The sequence below is a fragment of the Streptopelia decaocto genome (genome assembly GCF_964273445.1).
Source record: "Streptopelia decaocto genome assembly, chromosome: 7".
In the NCBI taxonomy this organism is placed as follows: domain Eukaryota; kingdom Metazoa; phylum Chordata; class Aves; order Columbiformes; family Columbidae; genus Streptopelia; species Streptopelia decaocto.
Window position 1 is genome coordinate 37,330,069 of NC_138661.1, and position 21,699 is coordinate 37,351,767.

The 21,699-nt window shown below is 46.4% G+C and overlaps 1 protein-coding gene across 1 annotated transcript in view; it reads right to left on the reverse strand.

Moving 5' to 3' along the window:
• SLC8A3 (solute carrier family 8 member A3) overlaps positions 1 to 21,699 on the reverse strand; it is a gene marked incomplete at its 3' end in the record, with an annotated part of 117,920 nt that overhangs the window by 76,688 nt on the left and 19,533 nt on the right. Inside the window, exon 2 of the mRNA XM_082059230.1 lies at positions 18,181 to 19,992. Coding sequence (XP_081915356.1) covers positions 18,181 to 19,946 — 1,766 coding nt within the window. The 5' untranslated portion in view covers positions 19,947 to 19,992. The remainder of the gene's footprint in view (positions 1 to 18,180; positions 19,993 to 21,699) is intronic.

The following is a 21,699-nucleotide window of genomic DNA, read 5'->3' on the forward strand; positions in this document are numbered from 1 at the left end:
GAATTAATGTTCTGCTTGGCGTTATTGACTTCTAGGACTTAATCATGCAAATGGAACATTCTCTTAACGAGATCTTTTAAAATAGTCTCTCTTGAGTTCAAATGGAGAATGCAGGAGAAGAAAGGCGACTCTCCATCCCAGGGAAGGATTTTGCACAGAAACACCCTTCCTTGGACATGCCACATGCTCACGGGGTAGCTCTGCTCAGGAGGCCACCGGGCAGAGGTACATCCCTGCGGATCCCCTCAGCGAGCACCCCACCTAGCTCTTGCTTGGGGCAGCCTGCATAGCCACGGGTTCCTGGGGCATGGTGTAGCCACGCTCAGCGCCACACGGCTTACTACAGAAAAAGAGAAAAAAAACACAACAAAAACATCCTAACAGCGGAAAGGAAGGCTAAGGAGAAGCAAAGCAGGAAAGGCTGTAACACACAGTATTCACGAATGTCTGTATCAGAAACCTAGCTGTGTCCAAAAGTCTGTGTCTTGTGTGGTTCCCATGGCTGAACACAGTTCAGCAACCACTAGCGCAAAACAAGGCTATGTTCCCTGCCTGATGCCAAAAGTGCCATCAAATGTCTGTCCTGCTTACACGTACTGAGCATTAAACACCATGAAGCTGAGCCTGGTGATGTCCCAGTTTGCCACTAATGGTCCTGTATCAGGGCACAGCACTCTGTGCTCTGCAGGCTAACTAGCCATGGCAGGGGTAGCTTGGCCCAGCCCCGCATCAAATCTAATCCAGGAAAGAGCAGAAGGGAATGTGACAGTCTTCCCTCCATATTCCAGCTTCCAGTCACCAGGAATTTGGGGACCATCTGCACCCCAGTCTGTATCCACCACAGCGTGCTGAATGCAAGGAGCTGTAGGAGAGACTGTCCTTTCTAATCTCCTAGAACTCGCTTACTGGAGATGACACTGGCATTATGTATGATGTTCCTCAGCTTTTCTTATATTTGCATTACTTGCCAATCCTGACTCCTTTCTCCAAGGACTTTTAAAGCACATGAAGCAGAGGTGCACTTGGAGGCAAAAGCACAACTGAGTTGAGAAATGAGGGAGGGCTAGAGAAGGAGAGGAGATAAAAAATGTATAAAGGAGTACACACAGAGAGAAAAAATATTAAAAAAGTAATATGAAACTCCATCTGGCTTTTTTCAGGAAAAAATGGAGGCTTGGTTCTATTCCCAACTGCACAAGACCCTATTGTTTAATGAAGAATCAGTATTCAAACAGTGAGCACAGTCAGCCCCACTGCACAATACCCAGTTGTTCTCCATCCTCCCAGGGCATGTTTGATGAATTCAGTCAATGCTGCTAACCTTAGGCTGGAGCGTGGGTGGCTCTGTCACAGGATGGCACAGCTTACACAGGGCGGGTGCCAAAAGCACTAATTTCGAGACTGATCTGTCCTAGCATTAGTCCAATAGCACAACAAGCTGCCATGCCAATATCCAGCACCCAGAGCATCCCCTGTGGGATTTGCAGGCTGCAATTAGCAGGTGAATGTGTCTTCCCTGGGGCTGATGAAAGCACCTCTGTCCCTATTGATTGCCAATCAATAGCCACTTCCCATCTTTCCCTTTCAGTTTCTGCAGTAGCAGTGTTAGTAATCAAATAAGAGTGGCAGGCTGATAAGATCCTGTTATCAGTTCACCAGCAAAATGGAATTCTAGATCTAATCTCCAATGTCCCATTTTCAACCCTGATAACTGAGATTTAACCCCTTCAATGACTAAGGTACATAGCCACAGCTGTAACACTTGCAAGAAAACTTCGCAATCTCCATCCACGCCAAGAAAGCCAATGGAAGAGCCAAATTCCTGCTCCCACTGAAACCCATGGAGAGCAGGAACAATTGCAGGAAAGGCTCCTACTGGTACGGATTACCATCAACTGCATCTTCTCATTGCTTCCTATTGTACTTCCAACACTGCAAGAAACAAATATGCTGTACAGCTGAACTGGTCAAAGTTGCTCTTTTTTTATTTCATTGTCCACAAAGAAACACCATCAACAAAACTGGGGTTCCCAAAGAATATTTCACACACTCATCTTCTGGGCCTGTGAAGTCTCCACAGCCTCTCAGCTAGGAAAAGAAAGTCCTTCTATTCCATATAGGACTTAAATATTTCAGTGCTTACTTGCACTCCAGTCCTGGCAGATCTTGGTTAAAATCTCATGTAAACAGCCCAATTTCATGGCTATTTACAGATATGTCCTCATGGCACACAGTCGTCTAGAGAGAACTGGACTGGCTGAGAAGGAAAGCTTTCAATAAGCTGCCAAGACTGCATGGCTTCTGTTCTTCCAACTGGTCTAGTCAAAATGACATTAAAATAACTTTGCCAACAAACTAGCAAATACTAGCAAAGAGGTGGTTAATGCAACTCTTTCCATCCGCTCTAACTGCAGTAGTCTTTCTATCACACGTAAGAGGCTTCGGCTCAGGCCCTCAGAGGACTACTCTATTAAAAAATTGAATGTTAACAGAAAAAAAGAAGAAATTCAACCAGACATCAGGGTTGAAAGACAGCCAGGATGGCTGTTGTGTTACTCCGCAGGAAATACATGATCTCTGAGATCTCAAGAAGACGGTGCTTCTGCCCTCCTTATCATTAGCACTTTTTTTGGCTATTATTTCTGGAGTGTTTCTCCTGCTTTTTCTCCTTTTCCGTCCAGCCTCTGCCAAATCTGCTGCAACCTTGATGGCTGGAAAAGAAACCTGCTCTGGGGCACCACTGCTGGGCCCCAGACAGTTTCACACAACCATGTAGGCTGGTGGCACTTGCTTCTGCCCCTACAACCTCAGAGCCAGTCTCTTAAAATTTAGAAATACCACCCAAAGGTCAAAGCAATAGATCACCAGGAGAGTGCATTGCTGCATGTCCCTGGGTATTTCCAGCAGCCAACAACATCTGCATACAGCTGTGCAGATGGAGAATCAACAACACATGGTAAGTACGTTTCACACATAGCTGTCATGCCAAGGGACATCTTCGAGCACTACCCAGGGGGCTCAGCAAGGGGGACACAGGCCAGACTGGGATATAAGCTGCTACCGCAGGGCTGTGCTCTCCCTGGGAGCTCTGCTATTTGCCTAGTAACCAACACCTCACCTGGCCAGTACCTAAGAGCACTCCTCTGTTTCAGATGGGAAAAAGGGACAAAACAGACATTGGGTGGGAAATTCTAGCTCACCAGCTTTGTCTTGATGTCCCCCAGAGCAGGGGAGAAGGTGGACAGCCTGGGAAGACCTTCCCTTAACATCCCAGTAGGGGCCAGAGATGCTTCCACCTCTCACAGGGAATAATCCTCTGCCACAGCCTGCAAAATCCCAAGTTAGTAGAAATGACTTATCAGGCTAATATTTAAGACATGCTACACTGCTGACTCACGTCCACAGGGACCACCAGGTCTGTGGGGTCTCACGGGGCCTGCCCTGGGCAGCAACAGCCATTGAGACAGGAACACTATAGGGAGATATAACTGTGTGCATGAGCATAACTTCTGAGGGTCAGTTAAAGAACGGCACACAGAAATTTGTAGTTGAACATCAGCATTACGTAGGTGTCCAGCACTGTGGTTTCTCCACTGTGTTGCTGATATTGATCCTTCTCATATAGTTCAATGATCGCTGGTTAATTATAAGTCACTGATAAATCCATGCACCACTTCAGTCCTGATTTGGTTTAAATTGTGCAAAGCAACCAGCTTTTCCCTGCAGCACAGTTCCTTCCCTGCAGAACTGCTCCCAGCCAGCTGGCCCCCAGCCCGCACCAGGGCAGCAGCTGACCCCATCCCAGGCACCAGACCTGCCTTTCTCTTGCCCAGCTTCCCAAGGACCTTGTCAGCCCATTTCTGCTGAATGCTGAGGCCCCTCTGGCCAGCAGCTCACACTCCAGCACACCAGCCTTCCCGTTGGACCACTGTCCCCACAGGCACACAGGGGCAGGGCTGCATGTCACTCCATCATCCCTGGCACAGATGAAGATGCCAAACTGTTCAGGCCTTATGTTGACTCCTCAAGGCTGTGACTAGAAACTGGCTACTCACTAAACCTCAAAGCACTGACCTTTTCAGCCTGATAGACCAGACAGTTTTTTAATCCATTTTGTAGTCACCTATCAAGGCTGTATCCCCCCAGTCTAGCTATAATGATGCTATGGGAGAACATGTCAAAAAAAAAAAAGCCAAGGTAAATGACACCCACTGCTGCTCTCTCCATGGCCTAGCAACTCAGGCATCTCCTCGCAGAAAGCAATCGGGTTAGTCAGCCATGATCTGTTACGGTAAAATGATGCTGAGTGTTCCCAGTCACCTTCCTGCACCCAGAAATAGCACAATCTAGCACATACCCACTCTAAATTGGCTGTCATTTGCTGTAAAAAAGGTTTTCCTTGTAGGTTCTAGGGCTGGTCAAGGCTAAAAGCAATTTAAAGTTCCTAAGGGGCCGTAACAGTCTCTGGAGAGAGACTTGGGTAAATGTGGGCTTATTGCAGAAGTTGAGATGGGCATGTACCCACATCATACACCCTAATGTCAGCTAATGAGCGGGCTCGGAGCAAGACCCTGCCACCTTCATGGATGGGACTTCAGTCTCCACAATTCACAAAGGTACTTACCAGGCTCTAAGAGCCAGTCCTCAGAGGAGACAGTACAGGCAGCATGAGCAGAGCAGATGAGGACACTACCACCTTGCTCCTCCTGCCCTCAGCGTACGTGGTGTGTATACGACAGAGACAGGGGACAGTGTGCCCAGTTATTGCAAACAGGTAAAACAGATCAATATTTCCACAGCTGCCAACAGGTCAGCAAGAGGTTGATGCTTTAAATGGCAGGGCTCTGGTGAGACACCACATCCTTGCAGGAGCCTCACAGCAATAGCTGACATTCAGATCTGAGCAGGCTTCTCAGAGAGAGCTGTGGGAGCTGGGGGTGGTGGGACCAGCAGTGCCACAGCATGACGTAAAGCCCATGAACCTACCTCTGTCCCCAGAGAGGATCAACGTTCTCTGTCTTGGCACAGCGGCTGAAGTACCTCAGAGGCAACCCTGGCCAGGCCACACCAGGGAGGCTTTGTCCCCAGCAGGCGGTGCTACCTGGTGGCGATGTAAGAAGGCAGGCTGTGAGTTCCACAGCAGCACAGCTCTTGCTGAAGTGTGTATTTTGAATTCCTGCATCCCAGCCATGCCAACCACCCTGCTCTTCGGAGCCTGTGTTTTCAACCGAGTACCACACAAACTCTCCCTGATCACCCTGCCAGTGCTGAAGGATGCTCAACACCCAGGCACCCATGTCTCAGTCACTGCACACTCCCCAAAAGTGGCACAGCCCTCCTCGTGGAACAGGCATGCTGCTGCCAAGCATGCTAACCCAAATCCTGCCCGACCCGGGTACCCCCTTGCCTCAAACACCCCTACCCAACAGTACCACACTGCAAGCTGCCAAACACAGCACACCTACAGGCACTGGCTTTTGTTTGCTAAACAAAATGAGCCTCCTGTCCAATTTGCTGAACAATTTGGGATCCCTTCAATTTGGGATTTCTTCACATGAGAGAAATATAAATGCAAAATACCTTTAATTGACTCAAGAAACTGCCTCAGGTAACCTCAATACTACTCAGGCACTCTCCAGGCTCTCTGTCTACAGGAGGTCAGATAACCTTGGTCATGCTACTGTCCCACCAACTTATTACAGAAAAGCACATAACTGTTTCTAAGGACAAGTGAAGCACAAGCTAGATGGTAAAAGGAACGGTCCCCTAGGAACAGAAAACCAAGGTATTACTCCACAATACTTTCCTTGTGCAAATGCAGGTGAGCAGTGAGAGTTACTCCAGAGTTGTGGTGAAAACACAACCCTAATGCAGCCAGAGAAGAGCCTGTCACGACTGTTTGTTCAAATCTCTCTCTTGTTCCAGACAAGGATATGGTACTTGAGAGCCACCAGGATTTACACAATGGTTCAACATTTTCATGCCAAATCTCTTGCTTTGCTGCAATGTTTGACGTTGGGGATCATCATTACAGATACCCAGTGCCAAGAGGGAAGTATAAGATGTACATAGGGAAGAATACTGCTTCTCTTGTTGCTCCAAGCCATACTCATTTAAAAGGCAGTGCTGCCTGAAAAAGATGAGACAGCTTCCCAGAATGACCTGAAGCATTCCCTAGCAATAGGCAGTGGGTGGAGGTAGGCTCCAAGGTGCTATGGTTTGGCAGTGGAGGCGGTGCAGAGTAGACACAGCAGCAAAAGAACAGGAAACACAAAATGGCTCCTCCTTCCATTGGCTTGCTTCAGCAAGGCCGAAAGTTTTTTCTCCTGCTAGATAGTGGAGGGGGACCTAGGAGATACATTTCAATCCACCTCCAAGATATCACCACTGACTGAAGTCTTGGTTGAAATACTGGCTTTGCAACAAGAAACCAAGCCCTGACCCCACGTTAGGGTAGAAGACCAAGTCTCCATCATTCTCAGCAAGTAACTCTCATCCATTTCCTTCTCTCATTACAACCACCTTGTTCTCTTATCTGTATTTTTCCAGAGCACTCAGCAATTCACAGCTAAGCTCCTTCAAGCCCTGGACATAACCAGACCATGGCCCTGTTGGCCCATGATTCCTCATGTAATTGTCCCCAAGGAGAGAACACCACCATCTAAACACACCTCTGCTCCACCTTCGGTGATTCACCCCCAAAACACCAGTCAAGGACATGCATTGCGATTCAGATCCATTGTCTTCAAGGTTGGCACAATGTTCTCCTGCCTCCTAACAGGAGCCAATCTCACTCGCCTGCTGCCTCTGTCATCTCTCAAAGGTCCCTTCCCTTCTTCCATCTTGTATTCCCGAGGTGTCCAGCCCACTCAGAGCTCTGGGATTTGAGGGCAAAGAGACATCTTGGTGCTGACAGCCAGCAATACCACTGTAATCACAGCAACTACAATCTTGTGACAGGTAGATGGGTTTAATTATTCATGTGGGTGAACAAACCTTCTGGGAGAACCTTCTGAAACTTCTGAACAAGAGGAGGTTTGGGGGCAGTACAGTCTTGGCAGTGCATTGTCAGACCCATACAGACTAGGGGTATCCTTCCATCACAAGGCAGCTGGAAGGCAGATGACACCGTTCACCAGTGGTCTTTTACTGTGGGGAAGGAAATTCCTCTGCATGATTTCTTTAGGCACTCAAAGTCCTGCCAAGGCCCCATCCTGCCCCCTCTCTCTGGTTTTCTGCAGATTCATTTAACCTGATGCATCTGGAGAGAGTTAGTTGGAATTGCAGTGTCCCATGGAAGTCCCCTATGTGGTGGTCAAGTTCAGTGTTCCTCACTTCTAGCCTTAAACTGTTGCAGATGCTGTGATGCTGCAGTTCACACCAGAGGTGGCTGCATTTCAACATGCGCTACAATTATTTCTCTCTCCAGAGCATATCAACGTCTATCAAAATCTTATAGGGTAGCAGCAGGAAGGTAGGACACTGCCTATTACAGAGCCAAATCCCTTCAGCACCCTCTGCATCACAGACTATTACTACCTAACAAGGGGCAAAAAGATACATTTAAAGGGTTAAAGAAAACTTGCTATCCTTCAAAATTCCTGGGAAGCTTCAGAGACCAAACCAGCCAGAGAGGATGGGGAGGGTGGAGGCAAGCAAGTGGTCTGAGGGTTGGGAAGAGTGGTGTAGGGGTGGCGATGCTCACGTGCTGCTAACAGGTTTATTCCGCTGGCAGGGATTCCCTTCAGAAGCATTTGGGTAAGTGCTGTACACCACCGAGTTCAATTTGCACTAAGCAGATTAGTTCCTTACCGGTGAAAGGTTCTGGGCAGCAGCAGAGACTTGCTCACCATGTGACACGAGGGGGCTGTCATTACATTTCATAGATATGATATAATTATATGCTCCCTGGAGGGTACTTCTAATTGAATTATAGGGTGTCTCACAAGTATTCTGGGCAGCAGCTCCAAGGAAGCTCTCACTGCCCAGAACAAGATAGAGATACCCTTTAATTCCATTAGATGTACGCTCCAGGGAGCAGGCCGTTACTCTATGCAGCAATTTACTCAAAAGAAAAACAAAAACCAAAAAAAACAAAAACCACCTCCCCCCAAAATTCAAAGGGAGGTACCCTTAGCAGAAGTTTGTTGCTCCCGTACTTGTTCCTCAGACCTCTCCTCTACAAGCTCGCAGGTCCATGAAACTCCCTGGCCTGCCACCCAGGACAGCCCTGCACCGCAAAGGAGAAACCCCTCACTGGAGGCAGTCAGCATCCCCTGCCCAGCTGGCTGCTGGGCTCCCTTCCCAGTGTGGGACCAGGAGACAAGAAGCTGCACAAGGTGTTACATGCCAGGCTAGATGTATGAGGGAGGTCTCAGCCTCCTCAGAAGAGACCCTGAGAAGTGGTCCCCAGAGGCAAAACATTCATAGTCCCAGGCCAGGCCAAACAGGTGCTCCAGTCATTAGAGTTCATGCTGGCAAGGGTTCCCCCGCAACCTGCCCATCCATTTGTCCTGCCTTCTAACACCCCAGAGCTGCAAACGGCTTCCCCAGTCCCTTAGAGACAAACTGAGCAACCCCACGACAAGGCAGGTCAGTCCCCCGAGACCAGCCACGCTTCCGTCACTTGGGTGCTCAAAGCTACGCTCCCAGGGGCCTATTGCAACCCTCAGATTTTGCTCCATGTTTTAGTCCAGACTCATTCAGTTTTCCCTCATGAACCAGATCTTCCCAGGGGAGCTGCAGTACTGGGCTTGCAAAATCAGCTGCCCTGCTGTCCCAGTACAGCCAGTCTGCAAGCAGAATGCTGGGGACCAGTACCCCTAAAACACTGGTAGCCAATCTGCACCATGGCATTTCACCTCCTCAGGCTCCCAGCCAGCCAGAAGCACTGCACAGGGACACATGTGGGACCTACTGCTCCCCACAGTGCTCATGGGAGAAAAAAACCCACCTGCCTGCATACGGATGCTCTCCCAGCACAATGGCAACAGCTCTTTCGGTCTTTGCCCTCTTTACCAAGGATACCATCCTGCACTTCTCTCGTGCTCTGCCACTGCTGTCTACAACTTAGTGTGAAGCCAAGTGAGGTGGCACCATGGTCGCCGTCAAGATAGAGCGCAGACAGCTCCTCACGTTTCCACAGTGCTACAGCCTCACATGCCAGTAGTAGCTAGGCATCTGATGCACTCCTCCCTGCTACAGCTTTCAGGTATCGCTCTGCAGGATACAGCTGATCAAACCCTAGAAGCCCATCTGCTACACAAGCACTTATTGCTCATACATAGTCCGTTCATAGCATTTTTGCATTATTCACAGCTCTGCCTACCTCCAGCGGTGTCAGCTAACAGGACACATCTGGGAAAAACTGCCAATTCACACGTTCTCCCTCCCCAGCTTTACTACAGAAGGATGAAACTACTTGTGAGCTATCAAAGCTAACCACAATCAACCCCAAAATAAAGAAGCATTTCTGATGTCTTAGAAAACAGACTGCTCCGTGCTTATTTAGTCTTGCACAGTCAATACACTGGTTCTGGCCCATCCTTCCTAAACAGCATCGTGGTCCAGTTATCTTTACTAAGGGAGGTGGAGTATTAAGGGAGGTAGCAGTATTAAGCCAAAACTCTCAAGCAGATGAGGTAAAGGAGAAACCAATCTAGGAGGGAAGACAGGTAAAGTGGAGATAAGCAGAGCAGAATTTCTACATTAAATGTGGATAGCTTTATCATGCTTTCTTCTCTAAAGGATAAAAGCAGAGCAGCATGGTGCTTAGGCAGGGATTTTTATGAGGGTAGAACCCATTTGGCTTGCTTATCTCATGGAAAGAAAAGCAGAAGCACAAAAGGTAATTCCTACCCCATTTCACTTTAACAACATACTTTTACATGGAGCACCAAAGAGGTGCAGCAGCAAATTCTCCATCTACAGCACAGTCAGCACAGCAGCTGCAGCACAGGAGGGAGCAACCACTGCTGGAAACTCTGCTTGGAGAGGTGAACAGCAGAGAAAAAGCCTCTTCCCTCCCCAGCACCTAAAAACACTGAAGGAAATCTCCCACAATCTAACAGAAACCATGAGATCAGAGCCATGGTTCTTGCTCTCATCAAGTCCTGGCCTCTTTTTATTACCCAGAAGGGCTGCACGCCAGAACCTGGAAGGAGAGAAGCATGACACAGTGGAGGCTTGTCAGGGATCCGATGTCCAGAGGAGGGTTTCCAGGAGCTGCAGTCCAGCTCTGGGGCTGCGCCACGCTCCACGTGAGGCTGCTCATGCTTCAAGGCAGCTCCGCAGATGTCTCTGTCAAGCCTCCTAAGGACAGGTCCTGCAAATCCTGGCAGGAAGAACTGGTCCTATCTGATGTTCAGACTTCCACCTCACTGCCCTTCCAGCACAACCCACCCAAAGGGCCCGACACACAGTGCAGCCAGGGCCTGTTCAACACCAGGACTGGCTTCAGCTGAAATGCTCGCAGCAGTACGTGCTGGCACCCAGGCAGAGACTTGAGGGGCCTCATCTGTCAACAGCCCATCTGCTAAGACAGCTGTAAGTATGTACCAGTCCACATTCCTCCCAGCTTTAAATCTGCTGTTTTCACTGAAGCTAAACGGAGGATGAACTTGGTCCCCAGTGCTTCTATCAGCTCACATAGCAAATTCTCTTATCACCTTTTATCTTGAAATGAAGTAAATAAGAAACAAGCCACACTGCCAGCAACAGGTAAATAATTTCTTATTTGAAACAACTGCCACCTTCCACCAGGATCAGCTGCTTCTATTTAGCCACAATGAAGACATGCTGGAGGACCGCTGGCTGGGAAGGTTTCAGACTCTGTTGTTCTCCTCACCTTATTTAGAAAAGGGTAAGCCCATATTTAACTCAGAAACTTTGCTAGCACTCTGATCTGTTAGAAATCACAGACACATTACAATGATGCCGTAAGTAATGTTCCTACTGTGAGTTAAATATCCCAGCACATACTTGGAGTGATATATGGTCTATCAAGCCTTGCCAACAGTATCTCTTTTTATCTCCTGAAGGTGAATCATTCAAACTGTACCTTCTTCTCCTTCTTATAGGCAGGAAACAAATATGACCCGTGGCTCTGCAAATCTGTGTGTGAAGGGCATGACATCTAAGTCACCCATTTGCAAAGGTGCTCCACGCAATAACGCATGAAGCAGTGTGAGTAAAGGAGGCAAAGTTCACTCAAGCCACAACAGACTTGTTTTATCTTGGATAAGTTCTGGTCTGTTTTTTTTGTTTTTAAACTGAAAACTCAGTTGTGTCATTTGGCAGGGTGAATTTCCCTGTCTTTGCTCTAAACTAGGAACATTGCTGCCCTCTCTGATACATCTCAGAACATTCCTTCCAAGGGCCTCCTACTTCAGGAACCTGTGAGCTTCCCAGGGCCTCCTCTGCTAGATCAGAGCATGCACCAGCTCTGAAGAGCTGATCTCTACCACATGCCTCACTTTTGAGCTGGGGTCCCACGCCTCCTCTGTTTAATGCTGTCACATAAGCCCATACAAATACCTCCTTTGATGGGAAAGAAGTCATAGTCTCTGAGACAGGATGTCATTTGTCCTTCTTCATGGACAGATGGCAAGTATGTCCCTCTGACACCTGCCAACAGGACTAACTGGGAAGGTAAAGGTCAGCTCCGGGCTTCTCTTCTTCCCAAGGTGGTGACACAGTCTCACATTTCTGCAGGCTGATTTTACATACGCTCCAGGAACAGTCCCCTGACACCTTACACTAATCCCCTGCAGGTCACACCGCCTAGACCTCTCAGCAGGACTACAGCAGAAACCCAGAGTGTGAGTGTTTGTGTGTAAAGGACTTCAGTTAAATTAGAAACGGGTACTGTTAAGAACACTGGGGGAAAGTTTTTTTTTAACTGGAGGACAACTGCTACTGTTTTCCCTTAATCTGAATTAAAACAGGAATCAAGAACTTCTAATTTGTGTGCAGGAAAGCCAGGAGCTTACCCGCCAACAGAAACAAACTGGAGAAGAGTTTGGAGGATTCAGTTTCAAGTTCAATCTCAAGAAGACTCTAACGGGGAGAAAGCGTGTCCTGAGAGAAGGAAACATCAGCGTCACATAACAAATCCTCGTTGCCTGGAGTTTCACTAGTTATTGTCAATTTTAGAGGGCTGTACAGCCCAGAGCCTTAGGATCAGTGTATGGCGTATGGGAGCCATTGAAGTTCAGGCTAGGTTATCAAAATAATTTTCTTATGACCTTGGTCATTAATTGGAGTCATCACAGCTGATATAAATAAACGAAGATCTGCAGATGCAGCACACCTCCATGTCATGTGATCAAAATTTGATTTAGGAAAATGAGTACCCAAAACTGCAGATAGTGTTGACAGCTTGGGGGATATTGTAGCTACTGCCTATACCTGTACCAGCCTGATTCGCGATGGCGGGGGAGAGTGCATCTGCATAATTCACTGTGGTCCTGCGTAATAGGAAGTTACGAGCTCGATGTATGCAGACCTTCTTCTGGATAGAGCACAGGCCAGCAGTTCAGGGAGACCAGTTTTATTTCTGTCTTTGCCTCTGATCTGCTTGATAATCCAGAAGGAAGATAAGTCATCCTCTCTGTATTTTTTCCCCCATTTGCAAAATGGGAATAATGTCCCTCAGTCGCCTTTGCAAAGTGCTGTGAGATCTACTAACGAAATACCATGCAAAAGAGCTAAGTATCATTAATAGCATTCCTCTCAAAATGCCACAACCATGACTGCGTAGGTGACCAAATTAAAAAAATTAAGCTGACAGTTTCTTCAAGTGTTGAATAGCAAAAAGGACAATTAATTATGCCAAACCTCAGTATGATGTCCTTCAAACAGACAACCACCATTCACCTTTCTCCACTATGACCTTCCCCAGATCTGCTGGGGGAAGCTAACAGCCACCACGGCAGGACCACAGGCAAGGGGTCAGGGCCCAGGTATCTCTGCATCCAAGTGAGGGTAGACAGGAGAGGAGAAGGAGGAGGAAGGGATACTGACCTCTCCACCAAACAAGGGTGATACAACACCCAGGAGAGAGGGTGTCAGCAGCAGCACATGGTGGCTGCCATGGCAGTTGTTAACCATCAGCCTTGGGGCACAGCACCAACCCGAGCCTGACCCAGACAGGACCACCTCTGGCTTTCACATACATACATACACACAAGTACACCCCATGAGCCAGCCTGCCATAAAACGCCTGAAGCCCCTAACAGGAAGAAATACACGTGTTTTTCTACTGGTCAGTGTTGTGGCAGCGCTTTAGAGGACCAGCCCCACCGAGCTAAGCACGCACTCAGAGACAGCCCAAGGCTCATGGTGACTCCATGGAGCAGCCACAGCCATGCATGCAGCTGCCTGGAGCTTCTCTGGGGAGAAGCAGACAAGGAGAGACAATGTGCAACTTGCACAGAACATCCTGCTTAAATTCTAAAGGGAAAAATAAAAAAAAAGAAAATCTGACTGCTTCTTGAGGCAGGCTTTATACATTTATCTGCAGCATTCTCTGTACAAACGGAGGAGACAGCCCTTCTGTTATTGAGACCTCTGCCTAATACATAATAGATAAATAACGGTAGGTTTCCATATGTTACCAAAGTTCAGCCATGCTGACTTTGCAAAGAGGTTTTGCAGGCCATTTAATACCAGTTTAACACCACAGCACCTCTCAAAACCCAGTCCCTTCCTGAGCTACAGGCTTAGGACCTCTGACAATCACTGATTCAGGGCAGATGGCTTCACGTCTAGTAGCCTTCAGGTCCTGCAAGTAATTGAGCAACGGGCAAGAAGGACAAGTAACAAAGCAGATCTCTTGGCCTAAACCTTAATTCAGTATAGCTGCTGCAAGTGTTATGGCCACAGCAGAACCTGTCACTTTATCTTCTAGCTGATGTATCAGCTACTGTTGACTTGTGTATCTTCCTAAACTTTCTAAAGCAAGACCTAGACAAACTTCCATATCAAATTAAACAGTTTTAAACAGAAGAAACAATTTAAACAGAGAAAATTTAAATTAAATTTAATGACTTGCTAGGAGTTCCCTTTATTATGCAAAAAGAAAATCCTTTAAAACCCAATTCACTTTTTGCTGCTGGCTCTTAATGATTTCTTTATTGCTTGGACATGATAAAGCAGCTGGGTCAATCATTCTTCTACATTTTCATACCTCCAAGAACCTAACAGAAAGTGTTCTGTCATCTTGCAAAAAACCCCCAAACAAACAAAAAACCAAACAAAACCAAAACAAAACAAACACTAAGTTTTGGACTTGATTTCTTGAGTTTGCTTTTAGTTAACAAGAGAACTAGGATTCTGCTTCAGCTGCTTAGGTCATTTCTGACCATCACTGGAGCAGGAGCTTAGAAATAACAAATGTTTTGAAAAAACAGGCAGCATAATCAAATATTTGAGACCTGATCAATTCTCTTCTCAACAGATGACAGCCTTCGAGATTACATCGTTTGATTTATAGCTATCCAACACCCATGCACATCCATACACACACACACACTGCGTAAGATCATATTTCAGTATTAACAGCATTGTTTCAGGCCTTCTCAACTCAACCTGCTTTTTCTGTGCTTTCACCCAAATGTGAGTAAGGAAACTTTGACTGTGTTAGTCTAGAAAGAATCACAGAGGCAACAAGCAAGACCCGGTAGCAGGATCCATTTCCCTCTCATTCTGTAACGTTTGCATCAACTCATTTTTTTTTAGTCCCCACATATTTTAGGGAAAGCCTCTTAAAAAAAAAAAAAAAAAAAAAAAAAAACCACAACTCTGAGACAGTTTATTATACCTTGTTATATTTAAGTGAAGACCTCTTCTCCACCTAGTTTTCAGGCAAAGTGCTTATCCTTGGCTCTGGGGATTTGGTAGATGGCAGCACCTCTCCTGTGGCTTAATCTCAAGGATGCTGTGTAATCCAGTGCCCCTCAGATTAATCTAGCCATCACTACACTTAAGGAGGCTGACCTACAAACTACTTACAGATTGCCTGCCGCTGCAGAATGTGAGCTGAAGTTTTCAAATTTGTGTGTCAGAGACCGAGCTGAGAGCATGAACTAAAGCTCGTACTCTCCTCTGGTTTGCACTGATCAGTGCTTCTTTGCAGCTGCAGTTCTGCAGATCCTTAGCACAGATGTATAGCCACAGCAAAGCTTAGCACTCTTATGTATTTGCAAGATGCTGTTAATTCCTCCATGAGTCAAAAATCTTTTCAGTGACTCCACAAGGAGAACAACAAAGAAAAGCAGTGAGGGAGGAAGGACTCCATTTCAAGTTCGTGTGAAAACATGAGCAGATCCTACACCAGAAAGGAAAGTAGAGCCCAAGTTTCACCTTTTCTAAGCGAGAGCCTAATGATCAGCCTGAAGTGGGGAAGCACGTAACTTCTCACTGCTTTTTGATTCCCTGTCCTTGGCATCATCTACTGACGACCATAATCTTCCTGCTTTACCCTCTGTACTACACTGGACTTTGTGGATCCTCAGTCCCCGCTTCAGTGCACAGGAGACATCAGTACATCATGGTGGGTTCCCCTCAGTGGCAAGGCATTTAAGAGGTAGGGCCTGACATATTCAGCCAGGCAACCCCCAGCTATTTAGCAACCCAGTGTTTTCATACAGCCTTGTACCAAGCAATAACATGACCAGTCCTCATACACTGCCCTCTAGGTCAGCAAAACTGTCCCAGACACCCTATCCATTCATCTTCCCAAATTGGGCTAGCCAGAACTACACAGCATTTGTTAAAACAGTAGCATTATGGGTCTGAACTCTAAATTCAGACCTGAAATGCCTCCACTTGGCAGCCTGGATAATTGCTTAGAATTATTTTCTGCATTCAGACTTAGAAATAAGAAAAAAAAAAAAAAAAAAAGGAAGAGATGAAACCCATCAATGACTGTTTTGAGGTTTCTACAGCTGCTTCCACCTGCATCCCAGAGAAAAGCTAGCAAAGTACAGCAATTGACCTGTATTCACTGAATTTAAAGACCAAGAGCTGATTACTGAAAACCACCTTCACATGCTGCCAGCCCAAAACTCCATTCCCAAAAGACCTGGAGATTTAAAATGAAACCCAGGAGTGAATAAAGGCAGCCTGCTGGCTGACATGATCTCCCTCCTTGTTAGCCTTATTAGTTTGATTAAGTGCTATGTTGAGTCAGCTTTACTAATTCTAGCTTCAAAAGAAATTAATCTCTGCTAGCCACACGGTCTCTGTGGCCACTGTGGCTGGCAGGCTTTGTTCCCAGCAGTCTTCTGATACAAAAGTGAAAGCCACTTTAATGCATTAGGTGTGAGCACACTTTGAAGTACACCACAAAGGTCTCATCTGTGCTCTGAGGCATCTTCTCTGGGTCACAGTGTTAATCAACCTACACCTACTTGTTTTCTGGACTGCCTTCATTTTCATTAGACTCTGTCCCACAAGGATGCACATGGTCCTGCTGAACGTGATTTATTTTGACCCAAGTGAAGGAACTATGTGGATATGCTCTGACCTTCTGTTACACTTTTCAAATACAAAAAGAAGTCTTCCATCAGCAGGAGGATGAAAAGAGAGAGAGTATAGTTTGGAGTAAGATGGCTCATGGGCTTTTTCTGTGGTATGCCCAACCTGCTGGCCTTTCACTGATGGGTCTTTTTCAAGCAAGAAAAGTCTCTCTTTCTTCAAGACCTGGCTGAAGCAAGGTATTGCCCATTATATTTTAGGTAGCCTGCTCAGAGGAGACTGCAACCACACAGCTGACCTTCTTCACTTTCTCTAGACAAATCAGCTTGCTGCTCAATAAAAGAGACTAAACTGCATGGCCCATCTCCCTGAAAAGGCCAGATGAGGACAGCTGATCCTCTTCCATCTCTGACAGTGGCTGTATCCAGCCAACCAGGATCTTCTCTTCCTTTAATAGGAAGAACACGTACTTATGATCAAGCATCAGGACTGTGGATATTAGCTGGATTAAATGATTTAGTGGGCTAAAGCAGAAGGTGCTACTGAATTAGGGCATCCCATCTTTTCGTGTACTGTATTGGGAGGCTTGGTACAAAGATTTCCTTTCTCTGATGGCAGTTGCAAGTCTGCACAATTCTTCCTTTGATGGCTCAAGTGATTAGGTGTTAACAAGAGGAACCAAGGCACTTAACACTAGGGAGTTTTAGTATCAGGTTCACACCCTCCTCCCTCTCCCTACTCAGCTAAGGGATTTCTCTCATTCCCTAGTAATGTTAACAGCAGGTACTTAAAGCAATTAGGCATTATCGCCTCTCCGGTCTTTATTACTTCCTAGCTTCATATCGGCTACCTTGTACGCAATAAAAGAGCTGAATTAACAGGACTGGTGCAGACTGTTCTGCTTCCCTTCTTTATTCTGAATGAAAACACTGGGTCATGGAGCCATATGGACAGGCTGTGAGCTGTAGTGCTTTAGACCATTATTGCCAACTGCCATGGTGTCTTACACAGGGAAAACCCACAGGTAGTAATAGAACAGACATAGGGAGATCATAGAGAAGGTGACCTGGGGAATATGGGTAGACCATAGGGACATAAAGGCTTGAAGGATTTCACAAGTCCAGCAGAACACCTTGCAGCTGTGCCTGTGCTATGAATCAGCTGCCACATAGATCTGCTTGTTGCACAGGCAGCCTAGAGACACAGGTATGATGTACTGCTCCTGTGAAAACAAAGCCCCATGTCTACTGAGCAGTTCTCACTTGCCTGGGAATAACTGTTGTAAACTTTTAATCTAGGGACAGCAAAAAACTCCTGTGCCCTCTATGTCTGGTGTTCAAAAAGAGGCTTTCCCGTATTTGCCCAGCCAGATAAAAGCTCACGCTTTTTCTTCTCTATCTTAACTCTCCATTAACCCTTAGCTTTAGTACAGGACCTCAGAGAATTATATATTTTCCTCCCACCTTCCCTCCACCCGTAGTATTTCTAAACCTCACTTTGTCATTCCCAAGAGGGAAGGGACAAGAGTTTTGAGCCCTTAAATCCTGCTGTCAGTTCTTGCCTGAAAGAGGTGAGTAGAGAAACTGAAGGAAAGGCGAAGAAAGGAGCCTGTCCCTTGCCAGCATTAACCTGCAATGGAGGCAAAATGGGGGGTTAAACACCAAAAATAGACCCAGAAACAGAAATCAATGGGGTACTTACACAGTTTCATCATTCTTGAACTCCAGCTCCCCGTAAGTGTCTTCAAAGTCTTCTCCACCTCCTTTCGCTGTCCCTTCTACTGTCCTAAATGGCACTATGACTGTACCCCGAGCACCTGATGTCCTTAGGACTTTGACTTCCATCACACCAATGCTTTCACTGACATGTATAACATCACACTCAAATGTGAAGATGCCAGCATGGTCATCATCCAGTATAGTCACTGTGGCCACACAGGGAGAAGCCAACATGGCCTTTGGGTATGGGGAGTTACTGAGCTCTGGAGGTTCCTCACTTTCCACCACACGGAGGTTACTGAGCCGCACAAAAAAATGCTCATCTTCCTCAAAGATGTCATCATCGATAATTCCCACTGAGAACTCCTTCTGGGTCTCCCCTGATTTCAAGACAACGGTCCCCTCTGTGAACTCATAGTCAGCACCAGCATTGGCAGAGCCATCCTCTGTTTTATAGTCCACATAGATGGTCTTGGACATGTCCCCTCCTTTCCGCACCACTGTCAGGAGAACAGCACCACAGTTCTCAAGACACTGGTAGGAGCACGGGTCAAAATAAATTTTGGAGATGAATTCCTCAGGTTCATCTGGCCGCACCTCATGCAAGCTGGTGCTTTTCTTGGCTTGCTCAGCTGCATGCTTCTTCAGAATATTGCCAGCTCCTGTCATCATTCTGGTAGCTTGAATGCGATAAAAGGCTCTGCTCTTTTGCTGATGAGACAAGGCATAGTAGTTAGCCATTTCTACCAGCTGGTCCAAGTCCTTTTCTGGGTGCTTTTGTTTCAGGTCCTTAAGGATCCGGATCATCTCTTTGCGAGATTCATCTGCCTCCTTCCCCTCAACAGTCACTAAGTTTCCATCCAGAAAGTGGGAATTCATCATCTTGCCATCCATTTCAATTCCCTTAGGGTGATCACCTTCTGATTCTATGATAATGCCCCTGTGCTTGTCAGTACGGTACTTTTTGTGCATATACTTATAGAAAAGCAGACGTTTATCTGCTATCCAAGCAAGAAGAACACAAAGTGGAAAGAAGAAAAGTGTGAGCAGACCTTCCCAGACCTGAACCACACCTGGAGAGAAGACAGCAAGGATCATGTACAACCAGATGTAAGCAAAGATGCTCCATGCGGCTGTGACAAAGAAAACCCTCAGGTGTTTTATCTTTCTGGTTTCTCCATCAGGGATCACATAGACACAGATGGCAATGATGATAAACATATTGAAAGCAGCACTGCCAACAATTGTGGATGGCCCCAAGTCTCCAGCTATGAATCCATGTCCACACACTTCTATCAGAGACAGAAGGATCTCAGGAGCAGAGGAGCCCAGAGCCATGAGGGTCAAGTTGGAAACAGTTTCATTCCAAATCCGAATGGTGGTCGTCGTGGTCTCTCCATTGGGCTTCTTAATTGTGATTTCTTTCTCTTGCGATGTAATGACCTCTATAGATGCCATGAAACGATCTGCAATGATGGAGACTCCAAGGAACATGTAGATCAGTGCTACAAAGTATACGATAACACGAGCAATTTTGTCCCCAAGGGATGGATTTTCTGGGTACCATATTGGCAGGATAACACCTTCCTTGCAGTCAAAAGATCCTGAACACGAGCTGTTTTGTACTGAACTGGAGGAGTCTCCCGTCAGGCCAGCATCCACCTGCAAACCATGCAAAAACAGCACAAAAGTAACCAGCCCAAAATGGAGGAAGGCCGAGGTGACAGGCTGCAAGCTTAACCACGCCATACACAAGATGCAACTTCCACTGCGTAGATCCAAAAACGCCGAGAACCTGCAGCAAACAAAACAGAGAGGGGGGAGGGAAGCGTGAGAGAAAAGGAAGATGCAACATTTACCTAAACGCACTTCAGTATCTCACCACTGAAGAGTACTGGTAGAGATGCAAGGGTTGTCTCTCTGTCACTTTGAAGAAGGTATTTAGCAGGGACTCTAACAAACTGCAGCATTTACATGCCCAGCAGATGAAGATCAATTGCTAGAAAAGTAACTCCAAGGAAAAGTGTTTGTATATATATAAATAGCTCACTCTCGACCTACAACATGTGCAACAGGAGTACTGAGTGCTCAGCTGCCACTCACCTAATGATGCCACAGTGTTCCCCAGCACACAGCACTTCAACTCAGCCCAAGAAACCAAAGCTAAAGGCTCACCTGTCTCACCACCCAGGGATTAAGACAAGTCAAGGAATTACTAGCAAAATAAGAAGCACCATTTAAGGCCAGTAAGCCATCTCCAAATGAAGTCCATTTGTAGGACATAATTCAGTTATGAATTATGGGGTACCTTAATGGCCCAACTATCCCCACAGCCAGTCCCTCCTAATAGGCTGCAGAGTCCCCAGAAGAGTCCTAGCGCTCAGCTGCCCTAAGCTTCTGAGGCACAGGGCCTCCACGTTAGGAGGTGAATATGTCAGCCCAGAAATAGGGCAGAGGACTCATGCTCGGCAAACTTCCAAAGGCCATTTTTCACTAGCCTTTCTATTGTGATCTGGACCATCACATTTTACATCAATAATCCTGCTTTTAAATGGTCACAGAAATCTACAAAACCACCACAGTTAGAAAACACTGTGCTTATCAGCCCAGAAGATAGAGCAAAATGCATGTACACACCAACATTCTCAATCCCTAAGAAATTTATATGTTTTCAAAATCTCTCTAAAATGAAAATAATCTCTAACCTAAAATACCATGCAAAAACAAAGGAGCTGATCAATGTATCACATAGATTGGGCATATTACCACCCAGTAATACCTTCTATTACTTACAGACTACATTGCTGTAGAGCTTGCACCACTTAAAATTGGACTCTGAACCCTTCACATTGTCATGGATCACACTATTCTCCTTCCTTTATATCAAGCCTCTGGAAGAATTTGGTCTCAGGCTTAGCTAACAAATCATGTTTCTGAGTCCAGACACAGCCAAGTATCTCACAGGAAACATCAAACTTAATAGCGGCATTATCTAAATCACTTGGAAGGTTCAAGAGCCTTAACTCTCACTAACTTTCATTGAGGTTTCTACTGTCAGATCAGTAGGGCTGGGATTCATTTCCCCTACTCTAACTATCTAAATCTTGGTCAGTAAGTTAAACAAAGTCACTTAGGCTCCCTTTGAAGTCAGAGGAAAGAGATAGTTGCTTCCAGGGACAACCCTTCCTGTCCAACTCCTGTTCTGACCCAAAAGATGTACTTAAGACACACATCTCCAGATGGGTTTTTGTCTTTTCCCATCTGTCTCCATGGTCTCAAGAGGGTGCCCAGACAGCCAATTTAGAGCAGATGCCTAACCTTCAGATGGCAGCAGTTCGAAGAGACTAACTGGCCCCTGAACACTTGAGGAGCTCACTCCCCTCTCCCTTGCGCTGTAAATATTCTGGGCAACATTCTACTGTTATCAGCATTAAAAAATGCATCTCGAATGCTATTTCACTGTGTTGTGTCACTCGCCTCTTTCTAAAAGCGGGTGCAATCT